A 27,972-nucleotide genomic window follows, 5' to 3' on the forward strand; every position below is an offset into this window, starting at 1 on the left:
GCTTACGGCAAGCTGCAGGCCGCTGTTGCTCCTTTAGTGGACAATGTTGACAGTGAGAAAACGCAGGCTGTCAAAGAGTACATTGAGACTCTGCAGACCAAGCCTGAGTTCCAAGCCGTCGCCAAGGTTGCTGTGTGAGTAAAGACATATTCATTATGCATTTTAAAATATCATTTATATTTAACAGTTTCTGTTGAAGGAACACAAGATAGATGATGAATCCATTTTGCCATGAAAATGTGCTTAAATAATGTGTCTCTCCTGATTTATGCAGTGGCCTGGGTGAGGAGGTAGGTCCCCTGGTTGACAGGACCCGCACAGCAGTGCTGGGTCTGTACGGACACTACCTTCGCCCACGCGTTGGCGATGCCCTGAGCGATGCCATCGACCACATCAAGGTCTACCTGAACAAATACTTACCCACTGAGTAAAGAAGACCAACTGGAACACACCACCTGTCAGCAGCCTGTAATAGAAGTTAGCTCATAGAAACTACACCAGTTTAGGCTGAGAAGAGCAATGCACAATGCAAATACAATCCTTTGCCTCTTTTCAAATTAATATCCTTGCCAAATCACACCAAGTTAAAAAGTAGGGCAAACAAGTCAACAACAACACCTATGCAAATTTTGCATGTACAGTATTTTGTGTTTGTATACACTAACCAAAGTATGATTGTGTATGTATATGTGTTACAATGTGTTCATTAAAATGAACTGGAAATTACTTGAGGTCTACTTCTTCATTCAGAGATCGAAGGTTTACTTCCACGGTTAATATCATAAAGCTTGTGGCATAACTTATCCCATCTTCTTATTTTATGAGCAGAACAAAAGTTGTTCCAGACTCTGCTATCACATAGTTATAGTTATAGTTTAAAAAAACAACAAAAATAAACAAAATAAAATGAAATACACAAAGATCATTCAGTCATATTGTTTGGAACTGCCACTTTGATAAAACTGTAATTGAATTGATTTACAGTGGTAAACACAGATGCTCTTGCATCTGCCATATTCCTATAATAAAAAATTATTGATGTGTCTCATTGATCAAAGTACAAAACCACTTGAATCATCCCTCAAACGTATTATTTATTTAAAACAAAGGTGCTGAAAACACGAGCTTTTAAAGCATTTATTTTATTTAGCGTGAGGTCATTTTGAATGATGCCATGTTATGCCAGCAGGATGTGTTAATTCTTCATTTGTGGCTTATTTTTCACATTTTGATTCAATATACAAATCCCCCAACTGTAAAATTACAGTATCAGCAGCACCATTATACACCATTAATGTCGTCTGTAGCAGCACTGAATCAGCTGGATTTAATCAAAACCACAAACTCTCAGACAGTTTGAATCATTCTGCCACCCACGGCTGTCCTCAAACTGACCTGAGCTCTGGTCGCAAGCAACATGACATGTGAGGCCGGATCACATGATTGGCTGGGATGTTTATTTAGGGTTCAGTCAACATGTAGCCATTACAGAGAAAAGGACTTCTAAAACACAGGAGGTTCAAAAGATCTAATTGAGTAACACAGGTAGATGGGAAGTTAATTAAGTTCTTGTGCTGAAGTTTGCTAATTAAAAGATACAATTAGTTTCTTAAGTCACATGAAAAGAAATCTAAAGCTTCCACAAACTACTGTTGTAAAAACCTGAGGGTTTGTAGGTTATTTCACTTTAGCTATAAAAAAAAAACAAACACAGGCGATTGTTTTTCACAAAACTGTGACAAACAATCACCTTTGTTTGTTTTTTGATCTGCCAAAGCAAACAAACAAATTTTTGCACATATTAACCAGAGCCACAATATTTACCGCCAATAATGAGTGAGCGAGTGCACTTTGTACTCCGAGTTTCATTTGAAATCAATTCACATGAAAGCGAGCGAGAGACAAAAATATTTTATGTTTCTGTGCAAGTAAGTCCTCTGCTTAAAAAACAGATGTTTCTCCATTTCTGATTAAGAACCCACTGATGAGTAAGAAACTTTTTTTTTCTTTCTTTGTTTTTCTTTATTTATTTTTACAAAATAAGTCAAATTAACATCCATAGAAAATAAGTTATAGGTGTCTTTTAGCTGTGGCCTAATAAATCTAAACTAGCTGACAAAAATATTTCATAACATGAATTGCCCGGGTGACGTGTTCAACACACTCTAGACTTCTGGCCATCTTCACAGGACTTAGGATGACTCATCACAATTATGCAAGTTGCAGGTACCCCCTCATGAAAGTTGTGAATAGGGCAAGTTGTAAGAGCGTGCTGTATTAATGAACCACTAACCTAATCAATGGTTGTGGTATATTTTGAGTTAGAGTCACACGTACACACAGTTAGTGGTAAATGTATCAACTTGAGCCCTCCTTCGGCCCCTGTATGTGCTTATGAAATCAAATTCCTTGGTTGGTTTTGATTGCGTTTAAAACCTCTTTTGATGCTTCATTCGCATCCTCCTGTTTACATGAGATAGCTATAATGTCTGCTTTATCATGTCACACATACTCCAACAAACACACTCACACAGGAAAACAGCTTAGGTTTATCTACCACAGAGTGTACTTTGGCTCTAGGAACGACAAGTCAACACATTGCTCCTATATAAACAGGTTTGGTCAGTGGTGCCTCGTACTCTGTTTTCTTCATCACAGTGATTTCTGAGGAGAAATATAGTGAGTACTGACGTTTCTATTTCAACTATTGACTGAGGTAGAATGTAAGAAATGCATGGAAATTCATAGATATGAGACTACTTGAGAGAAAAAAAAGATTTTGAGACAGGAAAACTTGATTTCATACTAAAAGAGTGAAAAAACAGGCTTTTACATTTAATATAGACATAAATCTATCAGCTACACATACGTGGACAAATGTATGACAATGTCACACCCTAGTGGATAAAGTGAGGTAAGTTTTAAATGTCTCTTAATTCTCTCTCCTCACAGACACGAGTGACAAAATGAATAAGCTGCTGGTGATTACTGTGCTGGTTGCATTGCTCGCTCTGAGTAAGTGCCTTCTTCATGAAATTACATTCATAGGATAAACCAGTGATGGAAAAATGTATTGCTTCACTGAGAAAACGTTGGTACCATTTGACCCTTCTTACCTGGCCTGTGTAGGCGCTGAAAGCTTCCGTGTGCCGAGGCAGACTGATGAGGATCAGGGGACTGTGGCCAAGGTCACAGGTACCTTCAAGACCTACTATGACAGTGCTGTCAACACTGCCAGTGGATACCTAGAACGCATCAAGGGTCTGAAGCTGGAGGAGAAGGCAAAGTAAGAGATTTTAAATGCAGATTCATTGATGCAGTAAAAAAAAGTGTGGATTCTTATGTATCTTTAAAATTTAAAATCTTCTCTTTCTGTGTCGCCTATAGGAATTTTTATGACGATAGTGCCACAGCTGTGTCCACCTATGCAGGCATCGTTCAGGATCAGCTTGTTCACATGTTTTATACCCAGCAATAAACTGATTTCCAATTACCTCAGCTACCTTTTCGGACAGAGTAAGAACTTTCAAGTTCCACACAAAAAGCCTAAATGTCATCTGTAAATTTCACCTCATCTAAGCCTCCGAATCTCAAACCTCATCTTCAAAAAACATTGACCCTATGAGCTCTTTGTGGCACTTTCTTTGGCCACAGAACTGGTGGTAAATGATAACCATCCAATGGGAACATCTTGCACGAAGGAACTGGACAGAACAACTTGGAGGACAGAACCAGAGGACACACAGCACCTTATCATGTACCAACAATATTCTCCATGGGTCTCAGAATTAGAAAAGCAACAAGATAATGCAAATAATAATGATACATCGCCACCTACTGGTGTTTATGTTTCCTCTTAATTGAGTGATGGTCTCTGAGTAAGTTTAAATATTTGTGTCATATCTTGAAATAAATACATTTCTACAAACAAAATGTCTGTGGTTCACAGTTTGATGTAGTAAATTCTGCATTTTTCTCCTGTCTTTGTGTAAAAACCTGTGTTTTCTTTGATCTCATTGACACACGTGTTTATGTCTGTATGAATCGATGATGAGGCAACAGACTCTTTATCAGCTGAGGCAGCACCCGAACAAAGACTTGTGTTGTAATTAATAAAAGATTAAAGGAAACAACATGTGAAAATGTGAGTGCAAAGAAACCAACAGAGATAACAGCAAAGGCTGCAAAGTTTTGTTTGTGTTGCGGATTGTGAAAGCCAGAGATGCACACATTTTGTGATTTTTAATTAATGAATGAATCTACAACATGTGGCTCCTTTTGAAGCTACAGCTGACACAAACAAAGGAGATAAATTTGCTTTCAGGCATCATTTTGTTCAGTTGTACCATACAGACAAGCGACAGAATACAAATCTGTGGTGGACGAACAAACACCACTACTGCCACTACTTTTACTGCACAGACATATAATTTAGATGTAGAGCCACATGCAGGTCCTGGTGTCCATGGCCCTGTTGTGTATCCAGATCTGTCCAGATTTCATGTGGAAGAATTGCATTCTGTATTTGGTATCAGAATTTGACTCAGATCTTTTGGCTCAACTGTGATCTGTGATCAGACTTGGCTTTGCTCTAATATGATTTAATCTGTGTGCATCTAAAACCAACGCAGATTCTTTACTTCACACAGTGAAAGAAGAGTCATAACTTATTGTGTCCCTGACTTTATTTATTTATTTATTTACAAATGTGGTTTGACGGAGTTGGATTACAATCTCAGCTTTGTTTTGGATGCATCTTTATTCAGAGCTGTCCATCCATCAGATTTCCACACCTAAACAGGATGTAACTTTAAAGTGAGAGGGTACATCCAATGGCGCATCTGGACCTACTTTAATTCATTTTATATTGCTAAAATTGAGGAATTATTGTTGAGTTTGTTTTATGATAACCCATCTTTGTCATGCTTTCTTGTACAATATAAGAGATTATTCATAATTATAAACAAAATGCTAAAAAGGTTATTTCCCCCAATCCATAATCTGAATAGCAGAGTCCTGCTATGTGTATTAAACAGATGTTTCTTAAGTGGCATATTGTCAGCTGCAGAGAACAGCAGATCTATGAGTTTGCTCCCTGTCTTAAAGAACAATCATACAAAAAATCATGTTCAGACAGATTGGACAGCACTTTGTGAATAATGAATTGTTCGCTCAGTGTCAACATGCTTACAGATTGGGTTATTTCACAGGACTGTCCCGGTTAATGTGATGGATAAGGGGTGCAAAGAACTTGACAATAGTAAATTAATAGGAGCTATATTTCTGGATTTCAGCTCTGCTGTTGATGTCATCATTCATAATTTGTTGGTTGCCAGACTTAAATGTTATGATTGTACACCCCTGACTCTCTGGCAGGAGGTAAAACAAATAGTATGGCTACTTTTCTGATTTTAGAAATATTCTCACCAATGTGTGAGGAGCTGAATTACAAGCTGTGTAAGACGGGGTCAATAAAAACCATTGAAATCAGTATGTCAAGTTGATTGATCAAGTTAATCAGATCAGATTATCAGGAGTTACACTTGATCAGCATCTGTTCAGCATCTGTTCTGCTCACTGCATATTGCAATCACTATCAGAAGGAAATGTTCTGTCAGCCCAGCAATCAAGTGTATTTAATTCACTTGTGTTCTTGAGTACTTTCAGCATTGTGCAGTCATATGGTCTGCCGCTAATAAAATGATCTTGTTAAACTTCAACTAGTGTCACTGATATGCATAACAGTTTCAGATATTACACAGTCTGCTTTCATTATGAAAGACATACCTGAATATTTGTCAGCTGTTTTGGAGTAGCCTGGTCAACATACTGCATCCCACTTGTGGATAAAAGACAATTAATTATCCCTAGAGTAGACAATATGTTAATATTGTCTTTCTCTTTTAGTCTTAGTTTTTTATTAATATTATGGATGGTTGTGTGAAACACAGCTGTATTGCTGTAATTAACAGCTTTGTCTTAATTTTGTTCATATTATAAGTGGCAATTTGAATAATTTATTCATATCATTGATTGTTTTGCGTTGTTATTGGCTTGACTGTTTGGTATTCTGTGCTTTGTTTTATGTATTTGACAAAAAATAACTGAGGGAAGGAATAATATGTCAACCTGAACAATTTCTTTGTGATCAAACTGACCTTTTAGTAAAGTTCTTTGGTAAAGGTTTAGTATAGGATTTTTTTAAAACAGATGATCAGAGGAATTTAATGAGTTAACCATGCTGTTTCATAGTCTGAGTGGCGCAATTTGTGCTTCAAACAAAGAATCTCATCACAAAAACTGAGCTCTTGAAATGTTAACTAGCTTTGTGAGGGTCCTATGTTTAATCGTCTTTTTGGGAAGAGAGAATATTATTAGCAAATATTTTGGTTTCACCAAACAAGTTGAGCAATCTGTGTTATCTGTCTATCTTATCAATCTGCGTGAGACAAGCTTATTAAAATTGCATGATGGTAAAATATTAACTTTATAAACAATAGTGGGCATAATATATCCACTCTTATCTCCTACATTATTACTTGCAAAACAAACGCTAACCATAAAAAATGCTTTTAATATAGCCCACCAAGCCAAAAGAATCTGTGCATCCATCTATGAAAAAGACATCATCAAAACACAAAAACTACAACTGGATATATTATATCTGAGCGAAATCTTTCAAACGCAGCAAATGAGGATCTTTGTTGTTCTCAGGAAAGGAAGGTTACGGTAAAAAAGATGTGTAACTCTAACTGAATGTATTGTTAAGTACGGATGTGGAACATTTCTCTGATAAGGTTATTACAAAGGTCACTTCTGAACTGAAAATGATGTTGGATAGTAATAAAACACTCGCAGGTATAAAGAAGCCAGATTAATCACAAACTATCAGAACTACAGAGGAACACTACAAAAACAACAGGCATACAGAATGAGTCTTCTCCTTCTGGTGGTTGCTTTGGGGCTTGCAGGTAGATATTTACCATGTATAAATAAAAATAAATGAATATTAGAATAGATATTTACTTTCTTGTGGTCTTGTTTGTCCATTAAAGGAGCGGCTCCCTTGGAGGACAAGGTCTGCCAGCCTCACTCTAGACCCTGGCAGGTCAGGTTGCATTATGGAAGAAGTTCCTGCAGTGGAGCTCTCATTAACCAATGGTGGATAGCAACCTCCTTTACATGTTCACCCACGTAAGTGTAATATTGACTGTGCCAAATGAAAACTTACTGCTTGAATTACTGGCATCATTTTTTGTGTCTTGTTCCAGTGTGTTCAGACATTTTTACCTCCGCCAAGGAGGTTATGTTTGTTCTGCTGTTTGTTTATCGGTCAGCAGGATCACAGAAAAACTTCTGACCCACATTTTCATGAAACTTAGTGTTGGGGTGTAGTATGGACCAACAAAGAACCTATTACATTTTGGAGCAGATCCAAGTCACAGGGCATACCATAGAAGACTGTACATTTGACTTTAGCAGAGGTCTACATGCTCTGAGTGCTTGTCAGAGTCATTCAAAACAAAAAATTGAATGTAAAGAGTTGCTTTTGTTTTGGTCAAGCAGTAATTTCATTCTAATAGCTGCACGATAATTTAATTTTCCTAAAAATGTCAGCAGTAAAATTACATTTGGCCTCGGTAAAGCGCAACTGAGGTGCTTGATATATTCTACTAAACTACATGAAATTCAATAGAAATAGTTTTTTGCTTTCTTTCTTTCTTTTCTTTTTTTTAAAACTTAAATTCAATTTGCTGCATGGCCTTCAGTCTTCAGCTCCTCCAGTTTCACACAATTGTCCTGTCAAAATTAAAAAGCAGACAGTTTTGTATTTTTTTGTTTGCCTCATAAAAGTGATTAATGAATAGGTCACACATTTTTGTAAGTTGTTTTTACCATTTTGTAGCAGTGAAATGTCAAAATGTCAAGAGGATGTATTATTACAATCTGACACGTCAATCAAATTTGTATTCGTTGTTTTTACATGGTAGAAAGGCCAAAATTTCACTTGTGTACCTCCTACACCACATTTATTAACCTGCTGTTTTGTCTGATTCAGGCTTACTGTTCCTCGGTCATAGGCCATGAAAGGTCTGCCTGTGCCTAATGAATTAGAGTCTATCTCGCCTGTCCTTGCAGATCCAGCAACGCCATTGTATCTCTTGGGGAACATGACATTACAGTGGAGGAGGGCACAGAGCAGCACATTCGAGTTGCTGCCGTAATCCCTCACAGTCCCTACCGCTCAAGCCTCCACAGCCTCACGCTGGTCCGTTTGGCCGAACCTGCTCGCTTCACCAAGTATGTTCAGCCCATCCCTCTGCCGAGACGCTGCCCACAGCCTGGAGAGACCTGCTATGTCAGCGGCTGGGGATCTACCATCCCAAATGATTGTAAGTGGATTTAAAGGTGATACTGTGGCTTTTAGACTTCATTAACTTGCCACCACATCAGAATTTAGTATAATTGCAGCAAAGGCAGTGTCCTATAATCCAGTCCAGTCCAAGTATTCCCTGTCCTATGATATTTATTACAGCTTTCCCATGAATATTTGATCCAACTGAAGCTTTTCGTACTTTACATTGAATGATTCAATGATGACTCAAATCACAAAAAGTTTTCAGAACAAACAAGAACCATTTCGTTTCAAGTACCACACAACATAGTGGATCTTTAATCTAGAAAAACCCTTCCTGTTCAAGTGAAATAAGTTAATACAGTGTTATTGGCCTCTTGAAGACACATGCAGCGACAAGAGGGAATGAGTGGCACAACTCACTTTACAGCAGGAAACATTTATCGGACACTTAGGCTTAATAAAAAGAAAGAAACACAAACTGTGCAACAATTATTTTTACATTTTCACCATGACTCAGGGGAATGTTGGGTTCTAATCAGCAGGTGGGTATGAACCTGCTAAAAAGCTCATCAATATTCTGGTCATTGCAGCTCTAACAAGGCATGAACGTTCTGTTTTAATAACGGCTAAAAATGGCTTTCTTTAATCAGAGGAGTTTATAATTGGCTGTCAAAATGCCCGGTCAGTGATCAACACTAATTAAAAAGAGGTAGACCTTGAAAATAGTACTCACTCAAGGTTTAGACTTTATGCACTGGTGCATAAAGTGGTAATGCAAAGAAATGGGAAGTAATCCATAGACCTGCCGAGGTGATAGAAAGAAGCTTTTGTCACTCAAAGAATGAGTGACACATTGATAGGTGGTACAGAATATATCACAATGACTAAACTGTACTTATGTTACAGATTCAGATGAGATCATTTAAATTAATCTTTGTTATAACACATCCTTTTTCTCGGAAACAGATAGTCCTTCTCAACAGCTGAAATGTATAACGGTGCCTATTGTGAATGACCAGACTTGTGAGCGCGCATTCCCTTCCGATTTGTATTGGAGTGATGGCATGGTCTGTGCTGGGCAAGAACACACAGATAACTGCATGGTGAGCATCACAACACAAAGGAACAGTGGATCAGACTGCTGTATATCTCACTTCTACGTTTGTTTAAGCTCTGAATCTAACCTGTCAACTGTCTCCCTTTCCTCATCCTTTCCTCTCTCTGCAGTATGATGCCAGCAGTGTGTTGGTGTGCGATGGCGAGCTGCAGGGTTTGCAGTGGCACAATCATGGCTGCAGGGATCGAGCTAATCCCACCGTCTACACCAAGATGTGCAAGTACAATAGGTGGATCAACCAGGTGATGGACAGCTACTTTCAGACAACCACTGCAGGAACAACACCTGCAAATATAAACAACAACGAATAAAATGTCATATGTTCTGAGAAATCATGTTTTATTTATGAATTTTAGTACACTCTTTACTCTGTGTTTCCTCCTTTTTCCTCATTTGCCTCAGCACACAGCTGGCTAATAGCTGCTAATTAGCTCAGATCTTTTTTTCCCCCTCAGTAAATCATAATTTCACACATGCTGCTGTGCATACAGGAGACAGTGATGATGAATTATACATAGACAGCGATTGTTTGTTTTGTTTTTACACGTTGAACATAAAAATTACTACATCTTGATAAAAAACGATTCTCATTTCATTCATCAGGTGGAAACATCAAACATGAGCACAAACTAATTGTATTACAACTAATTGTAATATTACTCAATTTACTGGATGTGTGCATATAGTATAATATGTTAGTCTGTCTAAAATATGTAATATGGTCATAATACTAGCATCAATATTGTGTTCACAGCCTGTCTTGCCTTAAGTGGCCAAAAAGATCAAATAATGCAGACATGGTAACTTTAACATGCAATTTTTAAAGCCAGATAGTACAGGTGACACCATGATATCGCCATGAAACTCCCCCAGTTGATTACTTAAGACAATTATTTTTTTGTATTGCAAGTTTGCTGAAATTGTATGCAAGGGAGACATTATCCAGTGGTAATTTTTAAGCACCTACATTATTATTTTTATGTCATGGAAGCAAAATAGCCCACATCTCCAAAATAACTGGTACATGACCAACAATGCGTTTGCCTTTAGTGTTAACTGTAACTTGGTCAAAGGTTAGGTCTAGTGTCAGTAACAGAAAGCTAACTTGTTTTACAAGGGTAAATGCCATTTTAAACATAGTAGAAATGTCATTTTGAAATGAAACCATCAAGTTACTAATACTGGAATGAAATGACTGTTTATGAGGTGTGCCTGGCATCATGCAAACACTCAGACGGCAAAGATTACAGCAGCATTACTGTGAAGCACCACTAGATGGGGGTAAAGCCCAATAATAAAGGAGCATAATGTGCGAGAGAGAGAGAGAGAGAGAGAGAGAGAGACAGACAGGCAGGCAGGCAGGCAGGCAGGCAGCCTTGACAGTAAGAACAGGTGACATGAATCTTACATTCTTTACAAGGTTTTGTGATCTCTGATCTGAGATCTGAGTGCTGCAACGACACCAATATGTTCGCATAGATATGTTATAGCAATAAATGCAGGGATCTAATGTAACACTACCGAGACACACTGAGTACAAAGGAACTGGAGAACACACGGGGGAGTTATAGGCACACACACACACACACACACACACACACACACACACACACACACACAAAGTACAGACACTTCATAAATATACAAAATCAAACACACACACGTACACACACACACACACTTACATGAGAAGTGACTGACAGCTGTGTCCATAATCACCCAGGCAGCTGAACATAGGGGCCACTCCGCCATCTGTTCTCAGCATTTCTCTCCCGCTCATCACCCACTCTCCCCCTCTTCTCCCACCTCAGTGGGAGACAGAAGGCAAGCTGAGGGGCTGACTTTGGTAACTGGGATGTCACTTCAGAAAACAGTGTGATATTAATTGGTATGAGTTTTAGGAGCTGCTGTTTGTTTTTCGATAGCCATTGTTTGTAATTCTGGGGGATTTGTCTGACACCAATTGTATATAATAGCTTCTGTGAGAGTAATTTCTAGCTTTTGTAATAGATACAATATATACTTTACTTATTCCCTCAGGTGGGATACCCAATACAAAATACCTTCTTGGTCTCTTTTTATACCAAATCCAAAATGATCTGCAGTTTGTTATGGCTTGTAGGTTCCTCGTTTTACAAGACTTTTTCAGAGATCTGAAGCATCCCCCTAATAAATTCCAAGTGAACTCTCTGGTAACTGAAATGGGTCATCTTATGTGCTTCTGCAAACACCACAGACCATTTCTTTTCTGTAAGTACTAGCTGGAATTCCTTTCATTTCCTTCGCATATAAAGTGAGTCAAAGCCATTCAGTAAGGTTAAACAGTGATATATAGTACAGTAGGAAGGAAATGACTATGCTATAAGATATGAGAGTCAGGCAAGTTTCTCCACGAGGATGCACCTACATGATATTGGCTCACAAAGACAATGCGAAACATTTTGACATTTAGCAGGTACAATGTTCACCATCTTAGTTTAGCAGGTTAGCATGCTAGAATTTGCTAATGAGCACAAAATACAAATGGAAGTTAAAATTTATAACTAGAGGACTGTGCTAGAAGGAAAGTTAAAGGATTATGAAAGTTAGGAGATCATCCTCTGAGGAACATGATTGTTCAACTGCACCAGGTTTTGCAGCAATCCATCCAATAGTTAGATTAGACATTTCACTTCAAATCCTAAATATCAACTTCATGGTGGCACTAGAGGAAAAGTCAGGGGATTACCAAAGATCTGTGAATGTCTGTATTCATGGCCATCCATCCAATGGTTGTTGAGATATTTCAGTCTGTGCAGAACCAACTGTCTGACAATGCTGCTTTTCCATCCCTAGAGCCACACCGCTGACAGACAACTATTACTAATTTTACAAATATCTCAGTTCCAAGGGTTGATTAACTGACTTCAGGAGGAAATTGTCATCCACTACATTCAGACTCAACATTTTTTCTGTGTAATAGCCCAAAATGAGGTCTCATTCCATTTGGGGTTCTAGGAAAAGAAAAATCTTAAGACACGCCTGTCTTGACAAGCAGCATAGTTTTGTGTTTTGCTTAAGAATACAGTTGGATTCAAAATGACACCTTGTTTCTTGAACTGTGGAGGTCAGAAGCACCTTCCTAAGCTCCCACCAGAATTTAATGGACCAACACTATCAGAAGTTGTAAAGATAAGATGACCTTGGTGGTTAGAGGGATGTTTATGCCCTGGAATAAATTCTAGACACAAGTCTGACTCCCACTGAGCTTCTCTCCTTCTTTCCATTTCTGTTGAATCTACCCTTCAGACAAAAACACTTTTGATTGTGGATTCACTGTGGAATCCTCTCTCTCAGCTCAGTTAGCTATAATATGCTTATCTTTTAACTTTATTGATGGTTAACCATCGCTCCTTTCCCTCCTTACTGTATACATGCTGTAAATAATTTCCCAATTTCTAAATGTCCTCTCTTCCTCCTCCCCTCTCTTCTGACTTTCATAACTCAGGCATGCATGCACGGCCCATATTGAAAACAAATATCATCCCAAATTGTCAAAACATCATAGCATAAACTGATTAATGAGGGAATTAAAAAGAACGATGGTCCATAGGGGGAAATCCTTTTCCTGCGGTGTGACAGTGCTTATCAGTGGTTGGTACTATATCTGTAAATGCGAGGCATCTCCCTTCCTTCCTCCATCTCCCTCTGTTTCTCTGGCAAACTGTCGCCATCACTCATCGCCGGCTTACATTCCCAGCATTCCCCTGTGGCACCTGGCTCATGAGAGAGGAAAAGTGACGAACTCACACTCAAATGCACATTCACAAACAGAGGCAAAGTGCACACCGCGTGCACACACTCACACTTATCCCTCCACCATAGAATTTTTCTTCCTAACAACTGACAGGTCTTTTCACAAAGATGTAAATTAATATGGGAGGTTGACTTGCCTGTGCATGTGTGTGTTTTTTTGTGGAAGCATATACTGTATGTGGGTGTTTCTGTTTCACTAGGCTAATGGCTCATTGAGAGTAGCACAGACCAAGTCAATCATGTCTGATCTCTCCCCGTCGTCCCATTGAGACCTGTGGCTCATCAGGGTAGATAATTAGCCTGAAGAGCTTTAATGACACAAGCCTAATAGCTACAAGAGCACAATGAGAGGAAGCAGCGTCTGCATTTGTGCATGTATGTGTGGGATGCGGTGTGTGCAAAGGTGTGGGATGTGGCTCTGAGAGGCAGCAAGTGAGTGAGTAAGTAATTAAAATCATGTTTTGCTAACACATGTGTTCATGAGAGTGTGCGATTGTGTGTGTGGAGAGTGATAATGCAAGAGCTGATGAGATAATGAACACACACACACACACACACACACACACACACACACACACACCATCCCTCACTTAGTTTAACACTGCTTTTCTCCCACTCCCTCCATCATAGTTAGCACTACAGTGGATCAGCGAGTTCGCTCACACCCACTGCACAATCCAAACCTTACACACACACTCTATCCCTGCCTGTGTGTGTGAGTGTCAGTAAGAGACAGAGGTGGGGGAGGCATTATGCATTCATATTGGATATTGCTGTGCATTTAAATGAGAATGTGCACCTTGGTGGACACAGGCTGTTTAGTAAATGCAGTTACAAAGTGCATTGCAGTGAATGGGGACATTCTGTGCTACACACTAGCTCCACTCTCAATACATCAACACAAAAATGACCAGAGGGCTACGACAACCCTTCCCTTCTCTAATATTTATTGCATCCACAGACTGAATGTTTTCATGCATACTGTATGTGAATATGTGATTATGATAACATATATTTTTATTGAATGTCTGCACGTTTACAGAGTTACACCTGAATAACAACAAGCCCACGGCAATGACAAAAAAACAAAACAAAAACAAAACTCAAACATACTCTAGGATGTCTCTTTAAGATCTGACTGATAGTGGGTGAGAGTTAACAAATAATATTTGTATTGATTTCTCCCTAGAAAAGCAACAACAGCAGGCAATTTTCCTGAAATAAATGTATTCTACAGGGAACACCTGATTCTTCCAAGCTGGAAAGTAACTAACAAATCATTTAGCCTATACAGAATTTAGCCAGAAGGTGTTTCAGATTTCAAGTCTCTTTGCCGTTAAGGCAGTGAGCATGCAATAAACTGTCTTTAAGGCACATTCAATGTTTTTCGGTGGGTCAGAATGGGATCAGGTTGCATTGTTGCACCACCAGTGTGGAAAAAACCCCAAATCTTTTATACCTTCAGGTACTTTTGTCAGTTAACACCTTGAGTTTTACAATCGAAGTGGGAATGAAGGCTTGGAAGAGAAGGTGCTTTTGTGCCACAAAAAAACAGAAAGACAGAAAGGGGATAGGCAGAACATGCATACTCCAAATCAACCCCCCTCGCCTCCACACACATACACACACAAAGACACAAAGACATACACATGTGCATTTCAGTAATGGTTTTCTCAAAAAGGGGCCACAGCTACAAAGAGGTAAACCCCACAGGGAATCCATTTGCCTCCCCTTGCAATCATCATACACTTCCCTAAAAACACCACGGACAGGCTCCGTTTCCATGGATACACAGTACTTCATCCCTCCCTTTTACTCTGTAATTTTTCCAGTATATCTTTCTTTCTCTGGAAGGCCTATAATCCCTGTGGATTGGCGAACGCTCTTGCTACATACCAGAACATGTTGTTTCCTGCGTGTAAGCATGTCTCAAAGTGTTCGAGTAAATGTACTTATGTGTTTGCCTGTGAGGAATGCAGTAAGAAAGCTTCACCTGGGGGCACACTTTACATCAGGGAGACAGTAAAATTAACACCCGATGATAGTACACAAGTAGATACACAGTTTGTAATGCTGTTTACAACTGCTCACTGCAGTGAATCGAATATCGAATGTACGCTGTATGCTTTCTCAACTCTGCTGCAAAACACACATACACACACCACCCCCAAGCAGAGAGAGAGATGTCCCATCGCTAACACCAGGTAAGCCTGACAAACCCCCCAGAGCTAAGCCGCGACTCATTGATAGGTCTGTCACACAGGGGAGAGAAGTCGACTCATATATCAGTGCAAACCTGGAAACTCCCCGCCTGCAGGAAAATGTCTTCCACAGAACACTGAAAATGCCACAGACAGAGTTACTTTTTCTAACAAAAGGTATGTTGGCTGAACAGCTGGCTGATCATAGTTTGTTTCATCTCAGTGGCCTCCTCCTGCTGTAGCTGAGTTTTCCTGCATCACGCCCGAGAAACATCAATAATAAATCATATGGCAAGATTCTCTCAAGATGCGCCGAGGAATTGATTCTCCAAAAACAAAAAGAATCGATGATATCCACTCTTAAAAGTAAAATACTTTCTAGAGGGGGGTTTTAATGTCAGAATTGAGTTTTTATCCCTGGTAATTAAATTAGAAACAGAAACGACTTGTCAGTGCAAGTAGTAGGGAGTGGAGTTCGGGGGTTTGGGAGGTGAATAACTTTGAAAAACGTGCAATCATAGAAGTTTCAGAGAAGTTGTAGAGTAGAGCTTGACTTATTCAAGCTGGAGAAGTCTCTGATCATGTTTGAGTTTTAGTTATTTCCTCTAAAAAGATATCCGGTCCTGTTCCTTATTATATGAATGCTAACAAACTAACTAAATTATTTTGGTAGATCATGAGATCATTGGACTTACCAGTAAGAGTCAGCTTTTAAACTGATCTAAAGATCTTCCTGTCTGACATCATCTAATGCAATCCCATGAAGTTAAACCACATGCTAATATTGTGGATCTGTTTTGTATGTACAGCCACGATAGCTGTCATTGCAAACAAACAACTTCTTCTTCAATGTATTTTAAACTAGCCTCTGTCACAAGGATTAATGCATCATTTCCTGTGCAGCAAAGGATTTCGAAGACCAGACTAGAAATACTACCCCGAGGACCGAAACAACAAATGTAAACTCTTTTATGGGCTGGGTATAGATTTAATCAATATTGCACTTCATCTTGAGTAAATGTAGCTAAACTAACACTGATTCATACAGGCATTGTCTTATTAAAATATATATTACATTTCAAGAGACAGAGAGCACCTTCAAGCAGAATCGCAGTTGGACAAATGTCCTTTGAGATGACCCTTGACCTCATTCCTACTGTAGCATGACAGCTAACCTTTGAAATGTAAAACCTAACCCCGGCTTCGACCCTGTGTGGCAAAGGTCGACTCCACAAACACATGTCTTAGTGGCAATTTTCCAAGCTATTCTGCAGCACATAGCAGAAGAACACACATAACACACACACACACACACACACAATATTGAGGGAAGAGAGGGATGGCGAACTCATGCAATTAGTAAGGAATGTTAGCCCCTCTTACCCCACCCATGCTGCCAGTTACCCTACAGCATGTGGCTCAGAAAAGAAGCACGCCCTAACACAACTTTTCATACAGTACAGGTTGTTCTTAAGATTCTTAAGAAGTAATTTAAAGCAGCTTCGTATTGCTGTACAGAGGTCAAAGTGGGAGCAAATGAGTGTAGGAAGTAAATATACTGTACTTTAATATATAGTGTGTGTGTGTGGACAAGAGACAGGCACTGCCAGGCAGTGCAAGGAAGAGGGAGGAGCGTCTGCGGGTTATGGGAGAAAATAATTTACCCTAACACGCATACTTATAGTAGCTGAGCGTCTGTGAAACATCTCACACAAAAACACATACTCTCTCTTTCTCACACACTCTTCCCCTGCTGTGTGTGTGAGAGGTTATGCAGAGCCCATGTCCTTTTATCCAACATCAAATAAAGTGGACAGGTCCGATAAGCCGATAAGGATGCCGCTAAGAGAAATACCATGGATCCTTACTTACACACACACACACACACACACACAAAGAGGCGATGCAGGAGGGGGAAAACCTTGACACAGGTAGACACACTGGCACAGCAGCTGTCAGCGACTAAACGCTCATGTCGTGTTTTCTATTACTGCACAGAGCAGCTTGATAAGACCCCTCCGGCTCTGTAATAAGCAGAGCTCTCTCATCACCAGATAGCTGGTCGTTTTTTCCATTAAGAAAAAAAAAAAAAAGTAGGGAAGGTCACAAGGGTGAATGGGAAGCATGAACTAGAAGTTGAAGTCAAAAGGGGAGTTTTAAAATGGAAATGCGGGTCTAAATGAGGCGGGCAGAATTGAGTATTACCCTTGTTTAATAAAACAAGTCATACACACATAAGATCCTGTTTTTCCCAACTGTAGGAAAGACAGGAGGGTGAATATGAGAATGAACAAAAAAAAAAAAAAGGAGGACATGATAGGATATAATGGCAAAGCTCCATTAGTAAGTCAGTGGAGCATATGATAGTAATTATCAGGTGTACTCTTGGGATGCCCTAAGTCGCTCTCACTGTCACCGCTATTACTGTTACAACACACAAGGGAAAAAAAAACACATTTCACTGTGTGTGTGTGCATGTTTATGCATGTGTGATGGAAATTAAATGAAGACACAGAGGAGAGAAAGATGAAGGCTCGCATACCGTTGGATGATGTAAATGCAACTGCTGTTTTTCTCGGCTTTCTGTGTGTGTGTGTGTGTGTTTGTGTGTGTGTGTGTGTGTGGCCTCGGGCAGGTGTGCTTTCTACAGAGAGACTTTGGCAACAAGGTCAAGTACGAAGAATGTGCTACCATTTCATAATGCCACACAGCTCAACATGCCCCTTAGCCATATCAAGAGCACCGGTTTAGCACAAACCGACACAAGCACACATTCGAGATAGGAGTGATGTGTATAAATCATCACTAAAAAACATAGGTTCCTATGTGCGCGCGTGTGTTGTCCTCCAGGCAGCTGTTGTGCTGTAATGCTAGCCAATGGGAGGAGCCTGTTGCATGTACAGAAGTTCTCCGAGGAGCAGCACTCAACAGCTGTTCTTCAGCTCCTCTGGGCCCTTCTCCCTCTTTCCTCTTCTTTTAACGCTGACTTTATTCTCTGATCCCATCCCCCCCCCCATTTCTCTCTACTGGACCCCATGAGATTTTTTATTGCTTTTGGCAATAAATCTAGCATTCATGGTGTGTGACTGTGTGTGAACACTAATGCATCTACATTTTATCATAATCAAGAATGCCGATGTGAAGCCCTCGTGGCAGTTTATCAGAAGATTTTAGACTTCAATCTGATTGATGGTCCTGTTTTCCATCATGTTTTGTTCTTTCTGACAAGTATGCCTGGTCTCATGTGCCTCCCTTTTAACACCCACCCCGTTTTTCGGGAGAAGGTCGACATAAATTAAAACAAATGAAATATTTAGATTAAATAAGCCCTTGTGATAAATTAGGACATAAAGTTCCAGGCATGAAGACTACTTTACATGTAGGGAGGGCATCATATTTTCAAGGTTTCTGTTCTGTGACCTCAGTGAAAATATACTAATACACTACATTACGGGTTATCTGTGTCATATACATCACTATTACTATTTCACAACAGAAGTTGTGAAACTACATATGGCTGCATCCTGGAGGTGGAGCAGTCGGCGGTGAAAGTTCATCCTGATTTTGCTACATCTATACTTAACAAGTAGGAAGTTTATCGTTGAATATCTCTAAAACAAATATTCCAGTCTAGACGGGTTGTTATATACTAGCAGCTTCTGTGACTCCAATTAAAATAGTTTTAATTTAAATGTTGTGAAGAGCTATTAGTGTTTTCCCAACTACCCATTTATTTACCTTAGAAACCCAGCAAATGTTTTCCCCAGCTACAGTAAGCTGCATTTTATTCTGGTGTATTGCTTCTATTGTGTCTGGAGGAACTGAAATATTTTCCTCCGTTATGATGGATTTCCTGCTGTCGTATTGTTTAACGATCGGTAGAAGGAGTTGACAGGTTCGACCTGGCAAAACCTGGTTAGCCTTGATGTTTCAGATCAGTATGGTTTTTGTTCTGTCAACCTTCAGTGTAACCACACAGAGGTGTGAAACTACCTAATAAAATTTCTGAAAATTTAAAATGTCCCCCCCAAAAAAAAATTAGTCCACAAAGGCAAATTCCCAGAACTTGGTTTTGGTTTTGAATGGTTCTGATTAAAAATAGTGTTTTAAATCATTTAGCAGAATCTTGGAGCTAACTTTAGCCTGTCATGGGAAATTTAAGTGACCTCTGACCCCTGTGGATTGACCACATCATTCCATAGATGAACTCAGAGGGAGTGACACAAAAACACAGCTCACAATCTTCACTTCTTTGCTTCTACACACCAACACTACATATTTTTTTATTCTTCTTTTTTTTTTTTTTACACTCTTTAGCTTGTGAACCCTGCTGGAAATTCGATCTCCCTCGGTTCTATTTGCCTCTCATTCCCTCAGACACAGCACAAAGTAAACCTAACCAATTAAAATGAAAGCACACCAAGCTGTGCCTTAATAACCAAACATCCCACAGGTAGCCTGGCTGTGAGTGACACACGCTCACACACTCGCGAGATGCTCGAATGGCGGGGGATCAGACGCCACTCGGTTTAATAGCACACTCACAGATACAATCAATGAAACAAATCTTCCATGCTGTGAGATAGATATCAGAAATACAGCAGATAAATGCAGGCTCACACAGGTGCGTATAACACACACACAGAGAGTACAGAGTAGCCTGTTCTGTCTCTTGTAATCACACCCAGACAATAAACACATTCAGGCCACACAAGATATTAAACCTTAGGACTGAGGGAGATAAACACACTTATCACACAAGCGTCCTTTCATTCTTTATCACTGCCCGTCTCTCTTTCATTCTTTACCTCCTTCCCTTCATCCTCCACCTCCCTTTCCTCCCTTCCTCCCTTTATCACCTGTTTCAATTACTTGGAGCCCATGTTAGTTAAAAGCCCAGAGCAAATGCAGATTTATGACATCTTAACAAGGCATCCTGTTTCGTTGTTCGTCACCAATCACTGCTCTCATTTCCGCTCACGCTGACACTAACCGTCACTATACTACATATATCTCCTACGTCAATATGTTCCCCTCCCCATCCTGCCTTTGAATCCATTTTCAGTTCACTCCATTTAGCTTTTCCCCCTTTTCTTCAGTACTTGTAAGTTTCTCAATTAATTATCTTCTTCCTTCCCTTCCTCCCTTGACACAACCAGTCCTCTATTAATCTCTACTACTGTGCTGATCTTTTTCTAGCCTCATTGCTCTTGGGGTCGTATGCTCAAACTGCATGTGTGTGCTGATTATGCAGGATGATGGAGCACATATTGTCAGCAAGGCTGTCATGAGAGCCTTACGCAACCTGGATCCATCTCAACAGCACTGCATAATAGTGTGTCTATTTCTACGTGTGTGTGTATTCTGAGCTGAATTCGAGCCAAGTGCTACTGAGTAGCCATCAGAATCAGGTGGAGCAGGCGGAGGGGACAGACAGTGGCTGTCATCCCTCAATAGGCTGACACTAAATGGCTAAATCAGTTTAAAGCTATTGTAACTAAACCCAGTGGAAGCAGTATGAAAACTCATAGCGGGTAGAGAGGAGGAGGAAGGAAGGAAGGGAAGGACACTTGGCAGTAATCCCTCTCATTGTTAGCAAGACTGAAAAGCACTGATCCTCTCATTCTTTGTAAAAACAAAAAAAGGGAGGATCACACGGCAAGATACAAAAAACACTTACTTTTGATCACACACTTAAAGCCAGGTTTCACTGTACTAGTGTTTATATTTCATACATTTACTCGTCACAATATCACAGAGCTCGTACGCCTAAAACAAGACTATGTAACTTTTAAGAGAGGAAATAACACAATCTTCAACGCTCAAATGAAAAGCTGAATTCATAAGCAACAAAAGACACCTTGTGCAGGGGTTTTGCTGCTACAGCAGTACCTGGTCTGACATGACCTGTAGCTTAAGGTGGCTATACAGTTTACCTCAACTCAACTGTGATAGTGTTGGACAGTAAGGCATTACTTAATAACATTATTACTTTGAGTAACAGATTAAACTTTAAGCAGTTACAGTGACTACATACTAATCCCAGTAATACTCCATTACTTTATAATACAAAATGCACAACTATGTTCGTTAGTATATCTGATAATAATAATTGATTAATTTACACGTGGAGTCTGCCATGTTCCACCGCCATGTTTCTGCAATAGCCCAGACTGGATACAATGAACATTTTTGATGGGTGGGGCAGGTAGATGGTATCACAAGATGATAAATGCTACTTTTTGTCGAGATTCAGCCTACATATAATTACCAGTAATATCAAATTAATACATTCTACATTCCCTATACACAAATTTGGTCTATCTAAGATTATTTGCTTTGTGGAAAAGCAAATGTTTAGAGGTTTCATTGCAGGTTTTTTAGTCTAAAACGCCTGATGATGCTGACATGTTTCCCCACCTCTGTTACATCAGCAGGGGATGACACTGACACTGTTATTCACCATAAATTCCCCTCTATCTGCCAATACGCTCTTTGTGCTTGCTTCCATCTTTGCGGCTTTGTATTCTGAACACAGATCGATTTTTGCAGGTCACATTGATGGGCGACTTTTAATTTCCTAATGGATAGCGCAGCAGAGCAGGGGGTGTGTGCCAGGACAATAGCTCAGATAGGCTCGTAACTAGAAAGCCTGTGTGTATGCATGCTGTGGGGGAAAAACACAAGTCACAAAGTGGTGCAAGGTTAGAGCACACTGTTACGTAAGCTTATGTTAGAGGGAGGGAAGATTTCTAAGGTGAAGGCTAGTTTAGATCTTTTCTTTCATGCCTTCTCTTGATTAATGCTTGGTTTTGATATATGAATTTTCAAATAGCCAATTACGATTATAACTGCTACTGATAAGTGTCCTACTAACTGTTACTGATCTGTGCACACAGCCTCACATCGCTCTGCTGATGATTGATGGCTTAATTTCAACTCGTTTCTAAAAATGAAAGCGAGTGGAGGGAACGCTGCATCATGAAGTTGGCAGTGAGCTGATCCCTTAAGCAGTTATCGATGCAAAACAAGAGCTTCCTTGATTTTTCTGTTCTGTCACAACAAATCATGGGATCAATCAACGAGAGGGGGAAATTTACATAATGCTGTTTATATCAAGGAGATTAAACTTTGGTGCGAGCGAGGAATCAATTTAGATGTCATCTAGGAAGTGTATGAAAAACACATGCGGATGAATTACATCAGTAGCAATTTGATTTCTGTTAGGATTTTGCGCTTTTGAAGATGGTAAGTTGCCTGTTCATGTAGCCAGACATAACATTTTATGCTTCCACACAACCTTGCGTTTCTAAAAAAGTATAAACAGTAAATCAGAACAAATTTAATTCAATTTGTGGTTAAAAAAAAACAGTGATCAAGGTAAAGAAATGCCAAAGCAGCTTCCTGTTTCGGGGATGGGAATAAAAACGCAGAGAATACAGTGTTGTGATTGGTTTTCTTGAGTTTTTTCATTATAAATTCTACACAGTCGGAACAAAAAAAAAGATACATCAACACACCACAGAGGTCACAACAGAACAGTACCACAAAATATACAGTACACAGTACAGAGAGAGAGAAGTAAAGCACTGAGAATATCTTATAAAAAAAACAAAACAACAAAACAAAACACATTTTTCTCTTGTCTCTCAGAGCAAGTGGAAAAGCATGGGAAAAATGAAAACTCAGTAGTTCCAAAAAGAATCCCCTTTCTAAAAAAACAAACTTTTATACCACAATTTTTTTTTTTTATATAAAACATGAAAATCAAAAAAACAATGCTCTGAGTTCACTCATCTATCTTCCCCTGCCATCACAGGTTCGCTAACAGTCAATATGGCAAGATCAGTAGACAGACATTAAAAAATAAAATATGCCTTGTGGGTAGAGATAGTGGTTTGAGGCGACCTTTTTAAACATAAAAAAAAAGTCAAGGCCAATAGTTCCAGTGTACAACAAAGTAAAAGGGCACGTCAACCCAATCACACCTTTTCTGCCAACAGTGTAGGGAATAAAATGGCAGTACTGCGTACCTCAACACATAAACAATCTTGCTGTGACACCCAAAACTCTTTGATTTGGTAAAAAAAAAAAATGTACATCGCATACATCAGTAACAACCCCTGATCCCTCTCACACCTCCCCTTCCCTTCCCTGCTCGTATCAAACTAGAGTGAACCTGTGCTAGTGATTTCTACTAAGAGGTGAAAAGGTGCAGCCGCATTTTGTTGTCATGTGTAAACGACAACGTAGCAAGATGCGGTTTTGGCTTGTCGACTATTTCACCAAATTTCGACCAATTTTTTTTTTTTTTCAGTGAAAGCTGATGATAATTGGGCTTCCTGAGTGAAACCACTGTGTGCTATTCTTGTGAGACCGGTTTCATCCAGGAGTAGAGGACTGGAAGGCTGTGAAAGCTTTGTAATGACTGTTTGAGCTCCATGCCGTGCACAGTACACATCCTGCTTGATAGACAGGGTAATCAGTTTGCGAATTTACAGAGAAAACTGGAGAACAAAGGAAAAACAAGTGAACAATTTGTGTACTAACATAATATACAAGTATGGTGAAAACGGAAAGAACAAATTTGTACAACCTAATAGCTCGCTTGTTGCCTCTTTAGCTGGATCTAAAAAAAGCAAAACAATTTCAGAGAAAAGGACTGGCGTTATTAAATGCCCGGGCTTTTTCTATGGAAAGCTAATTACAGATATGGTGGTGGATGGGTGGGAGGATGGGGATAAACATTCACAGGTGGCAAAAATGCATTTAAACAAACAGCACTAAAAAACAAACAAAAAAAAAACAAGCAGAAATGTTACAGCAATGTGTGCCAAACAGTGTGCTTAGGTTTTAAATGTGAGCATAAATCATCACTTGTTATTGAGGTGAATGAAACAGAATGGCAGCCTGTGATTATTTTTTTCCCAATATACCCAGCGGTGAGCACAGAATTTAAGTGCAAAACTCCAAAACAGAATAGATGTGCATGACAGACACACACCCCAGTAACACACAGTGGCTTCATAATGGCATTTTGTGTTTCATTTGGGGTAGACAAGAAAGATTTCTGCCACTGTGTCTGGGTTGTGTCAGCCATGCCTCACTGTACAGCTCTATTCTGCAGAGGAGTTCGAAATCAAAAGAAGCCATGATAATATTGTCATCCAGTGATGTCACATTGTGGTTTTGAACGTGTATGGTTTTAAACCTGTAGTAGCACAGATGGATGGAGTTAACTTTGACGGCGACTCTATCTTTAATTTAAAAAAGAAAAGAAAAAAGGTGAAACTCCATCCAAACGGTCTACTCCGGGTTATAAAACAAGCAATGCCAAACATGGTGAGCCTCCCGAGGTCCCCAAAACAAACCAATTTCCATGCTCCACCTCTTGTTGTCCCCCACAGTCTAGTGTAGTAAATACAAAATTAGCCCTGTTGTCTTCATAACTGTATTCCTCCGTCCCTTCATCCCTCTGTCGGTTACTTTCATCGTCTTGTTTCATCACTGCCACAGAGAAAGAGAGAAAAACACACATAATAAGACCAAGTGCCATCATTATGGATAAACATATGCTCCTAAAGATAAGACATACTGTATTTATGTTTATGCATGAAGAATAAATATTTATTCAAATGTGCCCCAAACACTAATAACTATTCCCTCTGCATTATTCAGCAATTAACTCCAGTTAATTAACTGTAGGTAACCTTTCTTAGAGGGCAGTAGCATTAAAACAAGCACATTAATTTAATTACATCCACATGTTAATGTAACATGCAGTCTGTTATGGGTTTTTACTTCATATGTGGAATTCAAATGAGCTATTATATTTCAGAACTCTATATCGCTGCAATATGTTCTGCAGCTTTATAAGCTGTTATAAGGCGTTATAAGCTGTAAGCATTATAAGGTCATGTTACTTTATTGGGGTAAGACATTCCTACATAATTTTGTTCGTGAATAAAACTAAATCAGTCTAGCTTGACTGCAGCCTTTCAGAGAAGACAGCTTACAGGGTGATGTTTTTTTAATGATATCTCAGGAAAGAAACATCGAGTGACTCTTACATCTTCTTATCCATTTCAAAAGCAAAGCAAAAAAATGTGTCTGCAATCTGCCTGCAATTCTGAAATGTCACACAGTCTGCTGTCAGTTGTTAAAAAAAAAAAAAAATCACATGAAACAAGACTCTCTTTAAATCGCTTTTACGTTCACTTCAAATATGCCACTACCATGAATTTCATGATGAAGTGTTTCACATTTGTGATGACATTTTCAAATGACTCTCAGCTGTCACGCTCCATCATTTGGGATGCATGGACAGCTTTCTCAAACCTGCTCTCTTTGAACTAAAACTGACTTCAAACACTCCGGTGTGTCTGTAGATATTTCTGCTGACTGTAAAGCTCATGTTTATGTCAAACTGATCAAATTTATGACGAAGCCACGTTCATGTGCAGCCTTGAGGTGTTGCAATACATCCAAAGACCTCTGCTGACTGCTGCTTACCACTTACTTGCTCCTTCACGTCTGAATAATCAGAATGCCCTTTGTTTAACTACATTAACCAGCAGTGTTGAACTGAAATCGAAACATGACTACATTCTTTGGAAAATCCCCAGTTTCTTTTTGTCTCTTTGTCTGTGATAAGAATCTACATCATACGGGCCTGACCACAAGCAGTGACTAAATGGAAACTATTTTTATGAGAAGCCCATTCACATCGAGAATGGCTTTGTTTTTATCCACTGCCACTGTCCTGAGTGGCAACAGAAGCAAGTAGGCCACCGGAAACTTTTGAGCTTATTGGATCTTTTTCACAGGAAACGTGTGTACTGTGGCTTTGGTTTGATCTATGACTCTCTATGTAACCTCTATGTCTGCGTCCATTGTTCTCACCTGTTCTGTGGACGGTCTTTTGTTGAGGAGACCGGCTTCTTCATTTGCTTTGTCTGTCTTCATCTCCACCACTATGTCGCTGTTCATCTCTTTATTGGCCCTGCAGAGAGGATGGGAGGAAAAAAGAATACAAAGAAAGAGGTAAGAAAAGTGAATGATTGACCAAAATTATGAAATGGACATTTTTTTTATTTATCATCAAGTTCACACAGATTTTAGATTCTTCTTCATGCTGCACAAAAGGATTGCAAAATGGCTTATTTTTTATTTTTAGCAGTAATAAAGCATTATTAACAATGCATACACATATTTAACACACATTGTGTAAATGTATGCCAGAAGTAATAATGCAATAATGCTGGCACAACTGTCTTTGAAAGTTAGCTTGGCATAATGTTGACACATAAAGTACTTCAGCAGTCAAGACTATTGGCAGAAAATTAAAGAGAACAGCAGATATAATTTTACTCTGACACTAGTAAAAAAAAAAGTTGGCATATTTGTCTCCTTTAACATTTACTACTGCAGACTTTTTTTGATTCATTGCTTTTGTGTTATATGTGGCATCTTCTCTTTTTATTAAATGCAAATAAATAAGACTTTTATTTTGTTAAAAATAATCACTGTTTTCTTTGCAGAGCCCCAAATAAATCTACTTCATTTTGTTTTCACAGTTTAACGTTTGTGGTTATTGAGCTACATGAGGTAATCGCTTCATGTCAATCATGTTAATCCCTTCTGTCCTCCTATTCCTTCCCTCCCTTTCTCTCCTACTATCTACTCACATTTCCTTCTTGTCCTTCTTGCTGCAGGGCAGTTTGTTCTTCTTGTTCAGGAAATAGATGAGGGCCACCATCAGCAAGAGCAGCAGAACACACACCACCACGGCTATCACCACCCCGCTGGAGCCTCCCTGCTGCTGGTCGGCTACAGCACCGCAATGGAGGGACACATGGAAGGGAGGAGGGGATGGTGGGGTGGAGGGTTGGCGGGATGAAGGTGGGAGGAAGACGCGGGGTGGGTGGTAAAGGGTTGATTGCAGTGGAGGAGATGGGAAGAAGGTGGAGGGAATTTTTTTTGATTTGGAAGACGCAGTGGTAAGGAGGGGGGCATTGTGAGGGGGGTAGAGGTGTTTGATTCGTGGGGTAGAAGAGAGGTAGGCAAGGTGGAGGGGGGGCGGTAAATTTTATTTTGGTTACCAGGGGAAGGAAAGAGGAGGTGATGGGGTGGGAAGAGAGAGGGGAGGATGGAGAAAGGGAGAGGAAGGGGTCCAAATGAAGACAATGCATAGATGGATGGGTGGAGAGGAGAAGGAGCGGGGAGTGGGATGTGGGGTTAGCCTAACTTTTGAATGCAATGACTGAAAAGTGATGGGACCCAAGAACGGGGCCTGTTTACTCACAGGTAATACTAGACAGCTGACCAGAACCAGAAAACAACACTGAACATACTCACCCATCCACCTACACTTGTATTAGTATACTTGTGAGGACATGATACTACAATAATGATGACTTTCTCCATAAACTTTGACAGTATTTTAAATATATTGTTTTGTGTTTCGAAGGCCAATGTTGACACTAATTTATACAATGGCC

The 27,972-nt window shown here is 39.5% G+C and overlaps 3 protein-coding genes across 4 annotated transcripts in view; 2 read left to right on the forward strand and 1 right to left on the reverse strand.

The window, feature by feature from the left end:
• The first annotated feature begins 2,598 nt into the window (after positions 1-2,598).
• On the forward strand, positions 2,599-3,933 carry apoc2 (apolipoprotein C-II). The gene is made up of 4 exons (XM_010743991.3): positions 2,599-2,679; positions 2,953-3,015; positions 3,130-3,286; positions 3,388-3,933. Exons 2-4 carry the CDS (start codon positions 2,967-2,969, stop codon positions 3,476-3,478), a joined length of 297 nt encoding a protein of 98 aa, XP_010742293.1. The 5' UTR covers positions 2,599-2,679; positions 2,953-2,966; the 3' UTR covers positions 3,479-3,933.
• Positions 3,934-6,880: 2,947 nt separating this feature from the next.
• On the forward strand, positions 6,881-10,057 carry LOC104929459 (trypsinogen-like protein 3). Its single transcript, XM_010743990.3, has 5 exons — positions 6,881-6,971; positions 7,056-7,194; positions 8,140-8,393; positions 9,326-9,462; positions 9,587-10,057. The coding sequence occupies exons 1-5, from the start codon at positions 6,932-6,934 to the stop codon at positions 9,785-9,787; spliced, it is 771 nt and encodes a 256-aa protein (XP_010742292.3). The 5' UTR covers positions 6,881-6,931; the 3' UTR covers positions 9,788-10,057.
• Positions 10,058-22,914: 12,857 nt separating this feature from the next.
• Positions 22,915-27,972, reverse strand: part of bcam (basal cell adhesion molecule (Lutheran blood group)) — a 48,094-nt gene continuing 43,036 nt past the window's right edge. For both annotated transcript variants that reach the window (XM_019267206.2, XM_019267205.2), the window contains 3 exons: positions 27,160-27,301; positions 26,375-26,474; positions 22,915-24,979 (listed from right to left, as the gene is read on the reverse strand). In XM_019267206.2, coding sequence (XP_019122751.1) covers positions 24,977-24,979; positions 26,375-26,474; positions 27,160-27,301 — 245 coding nt within the window. In that variant the 3' untranslated portion in view covers positions 22,915-24,976. The remainder of the gene's footprint in view (positions 24,980-26,374; positions 26,475-27,159; positions 27,302-27,972) is intronic.

The sequence above is a fragment of the Larimichthys crocea genome, chromosome XIII (assembly GCF_000972845.2).
Source record: "Larimichthys crocea isolate SSNF chromosome XIII, L_crocea_2.0, whole genome shotgun sequence".
NCBI classification, from domain to species: domain Eukaryota; kingdom Metazoa; phylum Chordata; class Actinopteri; family Sciaenidae; genus Larimichthys; species Larimichthys crocea.

Bases quoted from the DNA above. Each gene is read 5' to 3' on its own strand.
- apoc2 (XM_010743991.3), top strand. From the start codon at position 2,967: ATGAATAAGCTGCTGGTGATTACTGTGCTGGTTGCATTGCTCGCTCTG. The intron at 3,016-3,129 runs GTAAGTGCCTTC...TGGCCTGTGTAG, and splicing joins GGTTGCATTGCTCGCTCTGA to GCGCTGAAAGCTTCCGTGTG. The intron at 3,287-3,387 runs GTAAGAGATTTT...TGTCGCCTATAG, and splicing joins AAGCTGGAGGAGAAGGCAAA to GAATTTTTATGACGATAGTG.
- LOC104929459 (XM_010743990.3), top strand. From the start codon at position 6,932: ATGAGTCTTCTCCTTCTGGTGGTTGCTTTGGGGCTTGCAG. The intron at 6,972-7,055 runs GTAGATATTTAC...TGTCCATTAAAG, and splicing joins GGTTGCTTTGGGGCTTGCAG to GAGCGGCTCCCTTGGAGGAC. The intron at 7,195-8,139 runs GTAAGTGTAATA...CTGTCCTTGCAG, and splicing joins TCCTTTACATGTTCACCCAC to ATCCAGCAACGCCATTGTAT.